This window comes from Ruditapes philippinarum, unplaced genomic scaffold (assembly GCF_026571515.1).
Source record: "Ruditapes philippinarum isolate M1 unplaced genomic scaffold, ASM2657151v2 ctg1635_1_1_1_1, whole genome shotgun sequence".
Classification (NCBI taxonomy): domain Eukaryota; kingdom Metazoa; phylum Mollusca; class Bivalvia; order Venerida; family Veneridae; genus Ruditapes; species Ruditapes philippinarum.
The window spans coordinates 81601-94152 of NW_026862835.1; the positions used below are offsets into that span (position 1 = coordinate 81601).

The following is a 12552-nucleotide window of genomic DNA, read 5'->3' on the forward strand; positions in this document are numbered from 1 at the left end:
GAGATATGGGCCTTTCATTGTGACCTCCTATTATGCACTTAATAAAGTGTGTGAATTTTTAACCCATTCCCTTAAGTAGTTTTTGACATACGAAGAAGCACGCAGACCTCATCAAAGTGCGACGCCGACGCCGGGATGAGTACAGCCTCTTTCAATATTACTGTAAAGCAGTAATTTTTGCGGGGTTTGTAGCGAGACCTTGGAAACAAGCAATTTTTTATTCCCAGCATGGACAATACTTTGCATTTATAAACAATAACAAACTCTTAAGTCCATAATTTATTTACAGTAAATATGATAATTGAATCAACAGTAGAAATACTTGTTTTCTAACACATTCTACCATACCTCAAATACACATTTTCTTACAAAATATTAAAATACTAATAAAACATTGAGCTACATGTATATATAACGTATCTATACATAGGAATTGTGGGGTAATCACATGTATATAACTTTATACATGTATATAACTTTCAGAATCTCAGTCAAACCTTGTGTCTAGTCATCAGCTTTACATGTACATTTAAACAGAAAATGATAAAAATAAACAACTTGTGAACTTTATAAGTAACTGTAAAGCATATGCCAGCAACAAAACAAGTCACAAAAACAGGTTTTTCAACTGCCCTCTATATAAATTAACTATGAGATAAAAACAAAACAAAACAAAGACATAATTTCATCAATTATGATCAAATCTGAATTATCCACTCAATATTCACCAGGGCACTTGGCTCTGTGAAAGTATAGACCAAATTTTTGAGAAATATTTGAGAAGTTGTACAATTAAGAAATCAAAATTCACTTAAGAAATCAACAGTTTTTTCCTTCCAAAAACAAAAACCTGGTTAATAAAAATTCTGTATCAAACATCTGTTACTACAGCATTACATAGCAGTAGCTTTATCTTAAATTTCATTAAGCTATGGAGTTGCCTGGCACCTTGGTTCACATGCTGTTTTTGTTTCTGTTCAAAATAAAATTAGAGCTCGCCAATTTTTTTTAAGCCAATCACCGACGAGGATTTTTCAAATTTTCAGGTTTCAAATATTAAAAGAACAGATTTTATATGAAGAACAAATTTTATATAAACTGGACGTTTTATATTATAAAACGCAAGTGGGCGGAGCACTAAGCCGGTTAGAGTGCATATTGGATTAAGCTCCGCTCCTTTTTAGCTTTCTTATTTACGAAGAACACCCAATATGCACTCTAACCTATACATACTGGTTAAAAAAGAAAAAATACTATCTTAACCAAGTGTCTCTTAAAAACGTACCTTGTTGGCATGGTTTATTATACTTGTGATTTTTTTTCTTCTTTTTTTACAATTTTCAAAATTCAACTCTTTCCTGACCTTATTAAATAATGTATAAATTACAAAGTATTATATATGAGGGATAAATTGGGACCTTAAGGTAGTCTTACTGTAATGCTTTCCCACTAAAAAATTTCTAACATCAGCCAGTGTCGTAATAAATTGGTCTTTTCCGGAACTTTATTTTTCCCAATTTTCCGTAATCAACAAATCTTAACCATTTATAACCTGAATTTAGTACATATTGATTACGAATGAGTGATTGTAAATAATCTAATACCCAAGATTTAAAAAAAAAAAACGTTCCGGAAATAACCAATTCGGTACGATATTGGCCGATGTTAGAATTGTTTGGCAGCAAAGCATTACAGTATGACGACCTTAAGATAATGATAACAAAACAGCAATCTTGATTGTCCATTCTACATATATTGAAGTCATTAAATTTGTTTTAAAATAAAAGCGTAACATTTTAATAACGAATGCCATTTTGAAGTAAATATATTGCTAAAATGACAGATTCATAAGTGTGATACTTGTACACAAAGTTGATAAATAATGAGAATGTAGAATAGTACAAAACAAGGAAAAGCATTGCAACAATTTTCACTCAAACCTGGCTAAAAAAAATTGTGCAAAAAAAATATTTTTCAATAATATTTTTCATTTTCTTTCGCAGATTTTTCCATTTTAAGTCTTCACTTGATCTATGCAAGAATTTCAAATTTTATGCACAAAAAAATCAACTAACTGGAATTCAGGCTAACAGTAAATGAACATACATATATTCATCAATGCATCATATAAAATAGCCATGTACACTTGAAATGTTAACATATTTTATATAAAAAAAAGATAAATAAATAAATATAAACAGCACACTGTTTATATATACCATCTTCACATTCCAAATCTATTCTAATCATTCATAAACACGTTAATACTTCTTCTTAAAGTCAGCTGTTTGAATACAAATATTCAATTTTATACATAATGTTTATCTGTGATATGTCACCATACACATGTAACACACAAACATGTATATGCCATTTATCACATACCCATGCCACTTTTTTCGGCTATATAAAAATGATAGGACAATTCATGCATTATATTTTGTTGCAACATCATAAGTGTTTTACAAACACATGACCTAAATGTACGCTAATTGTTCAATACAGTTTTTATAGAGTGGCAAAAGCGGTACAGTGTGTGATAAAAAATATTATATTCATACAGCTCAGCTTCATTACAAAATTTATTCCAACTTATCCAATAAATCTAGTACTGAACATAAACTCATTCAATAAATTTTGTACTGAACCTAAACTCATTCAATAAATTTAATATTGAACCTTAACTCATTCAATAAATTTAGTATTGAACCTAAACTCATTCAATAAATTTAGTATTGAACCTAAACTCATTCAATAAATTTAGAATTGAACCTAAACTCATTCAATAAATTTACATTGTAGTATTGAACCGTAGCCCATTCAATATCATCTATAAAACAGTTATACATCTGTAGATCATTAATCTTAAGCTCTCATGAACAAATCATTTGACAAACCAAAACAATCAAGAATAAATTATGTGAAAAAATGTGCTAAATTTTACTAACACCGGTTTTCCTACTAAAAAAAAATTCCAATATTATGCTGTATTAAATTTTGCTGCTATTTTGTTTTAAACCATTATGATTTCATCTGAACATCAAGGATACATGTATATGATCGTAAATCTATGAGATTTCAGTTAAGAGATGGTCCAAGTGGCTAAAGTGTTAGCTGTTGACCAGGAATAGTCAGTTTATAATTTTATAGGCTTTCCAATGCTATTGTAAATTTTTATCAGGCAAAAAAAGCAATTCTGAATCTTTTCAAAAAGCAAACAAAGTTTTTTTTGCTTGGTTTACATTTTGGTAAAAAATTCTAATTTATCGTTCTTCTACAAATTTACATCATGTGATGCTGTTGAATATTAATTAGCCACCTTAAATAAGTAAAAGCATAACTTTCCAGCAACTTGGGAAACTTGCAATAAAAATAGCCCATGTCTGACATTAACCTTTGTGATGGATTTAAATGTAATTTAGCCTACTTAAGATAAGTATAACTTTCCTGCAACTTGGTAAACTTGCAAGAAAAATGGCCCATGTCTGATACTAACTTTTAAAGTGCTAAATATCTTAAATAGACTTGTCCATCTTTCAATCTGGACTAAACCATTTATCAATTTTAGGGAAAAAAATCAAAATATGTGCAACCTGATTAGTCAGAAGGCATATAGATGTGCCAGCTTACATTGTATTTTGGTCTGCAATGGTCTCTCAAGTAAGGTAGAAGAATTTATGAGGCTGAGGGGTTAAAATAAAGGTACAATGTGCGAGTACAAAAATTGTAATTCCTCTTCTTTAAATGAATACATGTATAATACTGAAAGAAATCGTATCCAGATAAAATGACCGTAAAAGTTAATAAAACTTATCAATGATACTATATCAACACCTTTAAGGGCTTCCATTAATGGAAGTTTGGGAGTCATTTACTCCTTGATTTTGGCTAGTGACTTCCAAAATCTAATACTTCTCCTTCTTTACCTATATAATGTGACTTCCAATATCAAGAGATTTTGCAGTGTCTGACTTCCAAATTTTGGAACTTAGTGGAAGCCCTGAACTGTCCTTAGTGCTGTAACTGAACAACTCCTTTAAAATTTAGGAGTTACCCAAGGACAATAAATGTGATGATATACATGTATATGAAAAACAAGAGGGCCATGATGGCCCTGAGGTCGCTCACCTGTATAAAGGCACCCGGAGCGGGGCCAATTTTAACCCAAGGGCTTTTATTTGAACAAACTTGGTAGACACCCATTAGAAGATGTTTCATGCTAAACATCTAAGCTCTAGCTCATTGGGTTTTTTTAAAAGAAGTTTTTTTAAGTTTTTACTATACACATGTAGTTAAAACCAATGACACCACTGGGGCGGGGCCAGTTTTTACCCCAGGGCTTTTATTTGAACAAACTTTGTAGACACTTACTAGAAGATGTTTCATGCTTAATATCTAAACTCTAGCTATTTGGGTTTTTTCAAAGAAGATTTTTAAGTTTTTGCTATACACATATAAGGAAAATCAATAAGACCCGGGCGGGGCCAATTTTGACTCCAGGGCTTTTATTTGAACAAACTTTGTAGACACTCACTAGAAGATGTTTCATGCTTAATATCTAAACTCCAGCTATTTGGGTTTTTTTCAAAGAAGATTTTTTTTAAGTTTTTGCTATATACATATAAGGAAAATCAATGACCCCCGGGGCGGGACCAATTTTGACCCCAGGGCTTTTATTTGAACAAACTTGGTAGACACCCATTAGAACATGTTTCATGCTCAGGGCTCACACTGGCTCAAATAAAATAATAGCCAATAATTTCAACTTAAAAAAATAATAGCCAAAAGTTCAGCGGACTATTCACGAATTAGCGATTAACAACATAAGCAGTTGATTAAATAAACATTACATTTATATAAAACTTTCAGTTTTATAAGGATTCTCAAATAAACTGATACATTTGTGTATATTGATAACTACCTTTTTTAAAATAGAACCACAACTTTAATTGTTATTATAGAACAGAATAAAAACGTTATAATTAGTATAATTACTGTATAACAATAATATTAAAGATTCATTATAACTTTACATAATGCTGTTATCAGACAACTTTTTTTGTTTGTTCTAATCAAATTTTGTCAGCTATAACCACTGTCAATTTCCACATTTCACACAGAACTGGAGTAGATCTAGGTCATATTAGCCTATAGAAATAGCACAAGTTTGCAAACTCATTCACAGAATGCAGCCTTTTTTCTGAATAATTTACTGAAAAATATCATCATCACCAATGTAATACAAATTTTCTGCCACAGTAGTAAAGATTTTTAAACAGAACATAGCTTATTTCACCTTTAAATAAATATCAAAATTATCGGTGTCGCGAAAATATGTGACAATCGGATTTTTCCTGTTTTCTGAAGAAATATTCACAATTTTGGTTGTTGTGCAAAAAGTTGTTTGGAAGTTAATACTTTTTAAATATTTTACCATCGTTTTCCACTGGCGATTTAGTCAAGTAGCTTAAAACAAAAAAAACAAAATTTGCAATTACTGCAATTCACGGTAAATTTTGGATAAGTCAATATCCAGTTTATCAATTTAAAAACGATTTTTGTGGCTAATTGACGGATATTTGATGGCTATTATAAATGCTGGACAATATCTTTAAAGTACTTATACAATTATACATCTCGCATGTATTTTTTCACCTCGGGCAATATAGTTAGCAGCACGTGACCGGTAAAAAGTTGACACTCAATTAAATGCACCCCGCTGGTGTTAATTGGGTCTACTGCATTCATTATCTATTTTTACACCTTATATAAACACTGTTGGAAGTAAAAAATAATCGCCAGATTTTGTAGCCAAAATGCAAAAATAATCGCCAATCTTATAAAATAATCGCAAATGGCGACTATGGCGACCGACAGCGTGATCCCTGAATTGCTAAATATCTTAGCTCTAGCTCTTTGAGTTCTTTAAAAGAAGATTTTTTAAGTTTTTACTATATGCATATTGGGAAAATCAATGACCCCCTGGGGCGGGGCCAATTTTGACCCCAGGGCTTTTATTTGAACAAACTTGGTAGACACTCACTAGAAGATGTTTCATGCCAAATATCTAAGCTCTAGCTCTTATGGTTTTTTAAAAGAAGATATTTAAAGTTTTTTCTTTCGGTTGCCATGGCAACCAGAGTTCTGCATGGAATTAAATTCTTTGAACAATTTTTAGAGGTGACCACCAAAGGAACATTCCTGTGAAGTTTGGATGAAATTGGCTTAGTGGTTTATGAGGAGATGTCATTTAAAGTAAAAGTTTACGGACGGACGCCGGACGGACGGACGCCAGACGAAAAGCGATCACAAAAGCTCACCCTGTCACTTTGTGACAGGTGAGCTAAAAATACACAAAAAGTAAGCAAAAACCTCTTTTAAATTTCATAAGATCAAAAACTTAATTAAATCAGTAAAAGAAAACTTTATGATAAGTTAATGACATCATATTACACATGGGATAACAATTTTAAGCAAGCTTTCTACTGGACCAATCATATTGATATCCTTGTACATATAATGCACCTTCTACTTTTCTATGCACACACATATACGTATATATATACATAAAACATATATATATTAATATTTCAACACTCGAACGAAATAAAATAACAGACCAAAATTAAAAGGACAAAAATAAAGAACTTTTTAGGGAAGCTTGCTGAATAAATATTTACAATAAGTCTCACATTAGACTATTATTTATCAACTGGACTCTATAAAGGAAAGGCAAACCTGCCAAAAATAGTTGCCAAAAGAATTTTCCTTCTATAGAATTACAGCTATTCATTGCTGTTAAAGTGATTTTAACTGGTATCAACTGCCACAGTTATGCAAATTGGTCAGATCGCCATAGTTATGCAAGTTGGTCAGATTGCCACTGTTATGCAAGTTGGTCAAACTGCCATAGTTATATGCAAGTTGGTCAGACTGGCACAGTTATGCATGCTGGACAGGTAGTAAAATAGTGGAATAAGAGAGTTAAATTATCATTATTAACATTCCATATCATAACAAACTGTTCACTGCTACAAAAAGGTATTTAATTTTTTTTACCTCCATTTATACTGTACCTATGGGGGTTTTTGTTCAAGGTTAAAAACAAGTTGCAATCATACAATTGTCACACTTAAAAAGGATACTAAACAATATTCTGATTGAAAACCAGTCAAAAATATATTATTTTCATTGGTCAAATTTCGACATGTAATCATAAAACAAATATATTTCAGACTGGTCTCAAATATTATTATAACAAGCACATCCTTTGACCTAAAGGTCATGAAAAGCAGTCGAAAACATTTCAATACCTGATTAACTGCTTATGGCTTTCTTAAGTCACTCTCATTTTTATCCAATAGTAAAGCATTTTAGACTTTAGTCCAAACGATTGTTCAAAGTCTTTTTTCCTTTTATTCCAGGCAGCATTCATACATCATGTAGTCTATCATAATTTATAATCTTGGCACAATTTTCACCACTTGTTTATTTCAAAGAATCGTTTTCCATGAAACCATGGCATCTTTGCCACCACACTAAGAGCACAGAATGATGCGTTTATAAGAAAGTGTACTTTATCGTACTTTGTGTAAAAGCTCGCGAGGAAAAATCTGCAAGTAGATAAGAAAACAAATACTTAAATCTATAGAAATTAGAATATCATATTAAATTGCACACATTCACAATCTGCTACAAAGATTTTATCTACCAGCTTAAAGTGACATTATGTTCATTTTATCATTGTCAAATTAAGCTGAATAAACTATATAATTACATCAAAGGATTGACTATTATGATGGCAATTGACAAAAAGATGATATCGGAAAATATTTAGCATAAAATATCAATCTGCCTAAATATAAAAAAGATTGCCCTACTCTTTTTTTTTAAATTGAACATTAGAAAGAAATTACGATGGATATTTTAATTTATAACCTAGGCAATACAGACAATCAATTTTGTCGCCCCTGTGTGTAAAAGTATGAAGTAATTTGCCTGTAAAAGTATGAAGTACTTACAGAACAATTGGAACAATTGTAAGAAATTTTTTTGTTGGAGTAAATTGTTTTCCTTGATCCAGTTGTTCCCATTGTGTCTGTTTGCGGGCGGTTCCTTGATCTTCTAACATGTATGGTGTACCACGTGTCACATGCAGTATCACGAATAAAGACTGGAAATAATGTAAATGTTATTTCAATTATAATAGTGAGTTTGGATTTTAAGTTAAAATCAATATTGTGAAAAGCATATGATTTGCTGCCCTGCTGTCACATTTACTCTATCAAAACCCCACTTATAGGCTAGCTTGATAGTTTCCTCACATCTAAAAATTCAGAGTTTGTTACTGCTTTCTAAGGGGTTTGATTGTTGTTTTTTTTTCCGTTCTGATTTTAAGTTAACTTGTTCTATTTCTCAGTGGTCATTCCACCTTACATTACAGACTCTCCTGGATAACCAAACCAGTTGAGTATTTTCAAATTTCTCCTTAAGTGACAATCTACTAGCCACAAATGATTACTAAATCAGTGGTGACAGACAAGTGATCATTTGACTCAATTTCTGAAATCAACTGTCACAGAGTAATTTTGTCTTGCTTAAGGATCGAACAAACAACCACTGGATTTCATCCTATGATCTCCTTGCTGAGCTGAACAGGCGCACTATAACTGGGCCAATCAATTGTCAGCATTAACTGTGTTGTCAACAATTCAGTTTAAGTTACGCCATGAGGCGAGGATTATTTTATTGACAAGCACTGTATGATACGTAAATATCTGTACATGCCATTAGTAGTAAAGCGTGGCAAAGTCAATTTTGCTTTAATGTTCAAAGTTGGTGAAGTTCAGAAACTAAAGGAGACTAAGTCGCCCAAATCATCCACTTGCTAAAGCCCTGAGGGATAAAGTGGTTTAATATCAGCAACCTTAAACATTCAATCAGTGTTTACTTCTATGTACATGTAAATAATACATGTACGTTACAAGAAAACCAACCGGCATCGACCATATGCAAACAGTAGAGCAAATAGTTATATATAGCATTTATTCATAAATCTTGCTAATTGATCTTACACTCTATTACATATATGTATATACGATGTTCGGGAAGTTTAAGGACTTTTGCTGTATTTTTTTCCTTAATGGTGCGTTTTTATCCATATTTCACAAAATTAGCTTAAGGTCTTCAGCGTACCCGTTTATATATATGACATGACGTGAACGCTGAAGATAACCCCGTAGGGAAAGTCCACCAATAATCGTGCCAGGAATCTGACACGCTCGTATTTATTTATCGAACATGCCACGAAGTAAAGTGAAGCATACCTTGATAAAACGATATATAATCTGTTGATAAGCCAAGGATGGACAAATAAAAATCTTATTAGGAACATAAACTACCTAATAGTTTCCGACAGGTAAAAATTTCGGCACTTGGCCGCCATATTGCCAAAATGTTTGACCACGTGATTACGAGATTGACCTTTATGAACCCATGTGCCTCCAATATTTTTATAGATTACTTTTTTTTAAGATGTTGAAAAAGGTTATTTACTGACTGTTATATTCAATAAAATAATATTTAAATACTAAAAAATTTATGAAAATAAAAAAAAAACATTATCTTGAATAAAAATATCGAAATCATGTCAACAAAATGTTCTAAATATAGTACAAATCTGTTCCCGCGAATGAGGTCATACGAGGTCTCGCGTGACACTTGAATGTCATGGCCGACTGTAGTCGGCGAAAATTGATGTTTTACAGTTAAATAGGCAATTTTAATGACGGTATTAATATTTTATTACTTGAATTGGTATAGAACGATATTTAAATAATTGTTTTACCGTAAAATGCACAAGAATTGATCGGGTCAAGTGTATTTGCAAGTGAAAAACAAGAATAAATCAACTTAGGTTATTCTGGTTAGGTTTCGTAACGGGTCTAATCCAAAACTTTAATGCCGCATCTGATGAAAAACAAAAATGTTAAAAAGCGGCTTATAAAGTTTTGGAAGCCAGAACTATCACAAAATGTAATTTAAATATGTGTTCAATATGTAGTATAACGCTCACTATCAAGAATAGACAAATACTGCTCGAAACTTGTTTCTATATGAACCGCATAACACATACCAGAGCACTCCGATTTTATTGTATTTAAGTTAATGGTTCCGATATATTCATTTGATAATAATTTTCTTAAATTACAATGGATAACGTCACGAAAAAGCACAAGCGTTAAAAATGTCAAAGTCATTTCCGAAAAAATTCTACTCGTAAATCGTTACAATTGTTTGAATAACAACAGTTTTAACATCACTGGTGGTTACACAAATCAAGAGAAAAATGACATCAATAGGCGACGTTGAAGTCAGGGCAATCATCAAGTTTTGTGTAGGAATTGAAAAGACAACAATGGAGACTTATAAAATGATTCAAGCATCTAGTACAACAAAGCAATGCTGTAGATAGCTAGTATTTAGATGGCACGACATGTTCTGAAACAGAGTTTTTTTTCGGAAATCAAAGCACAGCTGCATGGTCGACGCTTTGATTCCAGGTTGGAATTACAAATTGAAACCCAGAAAATAATTTTGTCATTCGACAAAATCTGGAAACAGGACACGTACCACAAATAGGTCAAGAGGCATAGAAAATGTATCGCTGTGAATGGAGATTACGTCGAGAAGTGAGTCTATATGACGATTGGGGAAATTTCACGTAACCATATTTAGCACTGACATGACGTTAGCGTGCTCCAGGTATGCTTCGGTGTTTGTTTTGTTTTATATGTAATTTACTTACTGTTTCATGTATTCATTGTAATGTTTACAGCTGGCTGTTAAAGAATTAAATATTTTTATGGTGTTTTTCTTGCTTTTGAATTCCTATTATTTATCAAACTACAGCAAAAGTCCTTAAACTTCCCGAACACCCCTCGTGTATTAGAGTCTAAAAAGGTAAAGTAAAGCAACTCACTCTCCAATGAGCAATGGAATTTTCAAGCATAGTAAAAACTAATGGAAACATCAGTTTAATATATATACAAGACAAACCACTATATGCATTTAATATCTTATAAATGAACAGGAACTTTAGTAGAACCACCAACATTCGATAAGACAGATGGTAAGCTTTTTACTATCAACCAAGTTAAGTCCCTTGCTGGACACAACTTAACACCTGTAGGCTAAACAATGACAAGAGATTTCACAAATAAGACTGAAAGATGATGATCTAGGCATCATGGCTATCATTCAAGCAAATTACTTACAATGTCATGTAATACATTTGTCAGTGTCCATGCTACTGCAGTGCTGAAGAACGGCATACTCAAAATGAAAAGATGTGCTAAAAATATCACAAGAACATAGGTCAGCCATATTCCACGCTGGTTAAAGTAGTACGATGTGGGATTCTCAGATCCCGATGCTGTGCCGACTTGCATTTTATTGCCCAACCACAAAAGTATTGCTTTTTCTCTCTGAAAAAGTATAAAAATCGAATCTTTATTGCAAAATACTTTGATATTAACATTTTTATTTATGATCAAGACATAAACACTACCCACGTAAAAGATTGGAATTTGGATGTCGTCATTCATGAAATGGTCCGATACTGATAATCTTTTACGAAATGGTGTAAAATGTACTTTACAAAATATACTCCAACTCGGTATTATCGGCGCAACTCTATTATCAATGTACTCTCAGTATTTTGTCATGTGTGGTCATGTATACATTGAAATTAAAAATCTTTGACCTCATTCAATAAAAAATGTAATGATTAGTTGATTTTGTACTGCTTTACACAACATATTGATTATTAAATTCATCAATGAGATTCAATGCAGACATATAGGAAAAGTTAAGTACGCCGATAATACGGAGTCCCATGCTAACTATTCAGTTCAGGGCCGGTCGCGTCACAAGGATTTGCCAACCCTACCAACGAACTATATTCAAGTGCAGATCAAGACGACGCAGCCACTCACTTAACAAAATGATTATGCGAGTCGTGAAGCCCAGGGTCGAAACGTCTTGGATAGTTTAGGGCCGATACGTTTTGGGGCCGAAATGATTGGAAATACATCACCTACATCATCATGATCATGTCTCGATGTCAACAAAATTTTGCAACATACAAATTTTTTTTCGATGTAAAAGCCCAGTATTAATGTTCAAACAGAAGTAAATGGCTTACGTTCTTTAAAAGAATATAAACACCGAAGAGGGGGCAAATAGTTTCCTGCCTTTGTTGAATTTAGCAAAAAAATGTTTGACGTTTGGCATTGACAGGAAGTGATATCATAACCATATCCGGTGTATGATTAATAACCGTAATACTCCGTATTTACGGAATTTACTCCGTCTATCCGGACTCGATACCGGAAAATAATGAGGACCAACGTTTCCTTTCCGGTTTTCTCTGGTTTTGAAGCAAACGTTTTATATGATTTTGCACAATTTTTCTTATAGATCTTTCTTTAAATTCTTTATATTCAAACGCTGTAATGACGAGTCATACTTATCAGATTGATTCCATTACCA

The 12552-nt window shown here is 32.3% G+C and overlaps 1 protein-coding gene across 2 annotated transcripts; it reads right to left on the reverse strand.

The window, feature by feature from the left end:
* Positions 1-268: 268 nt before the first annotated feature.
* On the reverse strand, positions 269-12352 carry LOC132720339 (ORM1-like protein 2). Of its 2 annotated transcripts, XR_009624326.1 has the most exons (5): positions 12206-12352; positions 11277-11486; positions 8022-8173; positions 2773-7613; positions 269-2710 (listed from the first exon to the last, which is right to left on the reverse strand). XR_009624326.1 is itself a non-coding variant. In XM_060704466.1 (4 exons), exons 2-4 carry the CDS (start codon positions 11448-11450, stop codon positions 7478-7480), a joined length of 462 nt encoding a protein of 153 aa, XP_060560449.1. In that variant the 5' UTR covers positions 11451-11486; positions 12206-12352; the 3' UTR covers positions 269-7477. The 2 variants fall into 2 exon arrangements, 1 of the variants encoding a protein (XP_060560449.1); XM_060704466.1 differs by having other exon boundaries at positions 269-7613.
* Positions 12353-12552: the final 200 nt, after the last annotated feature.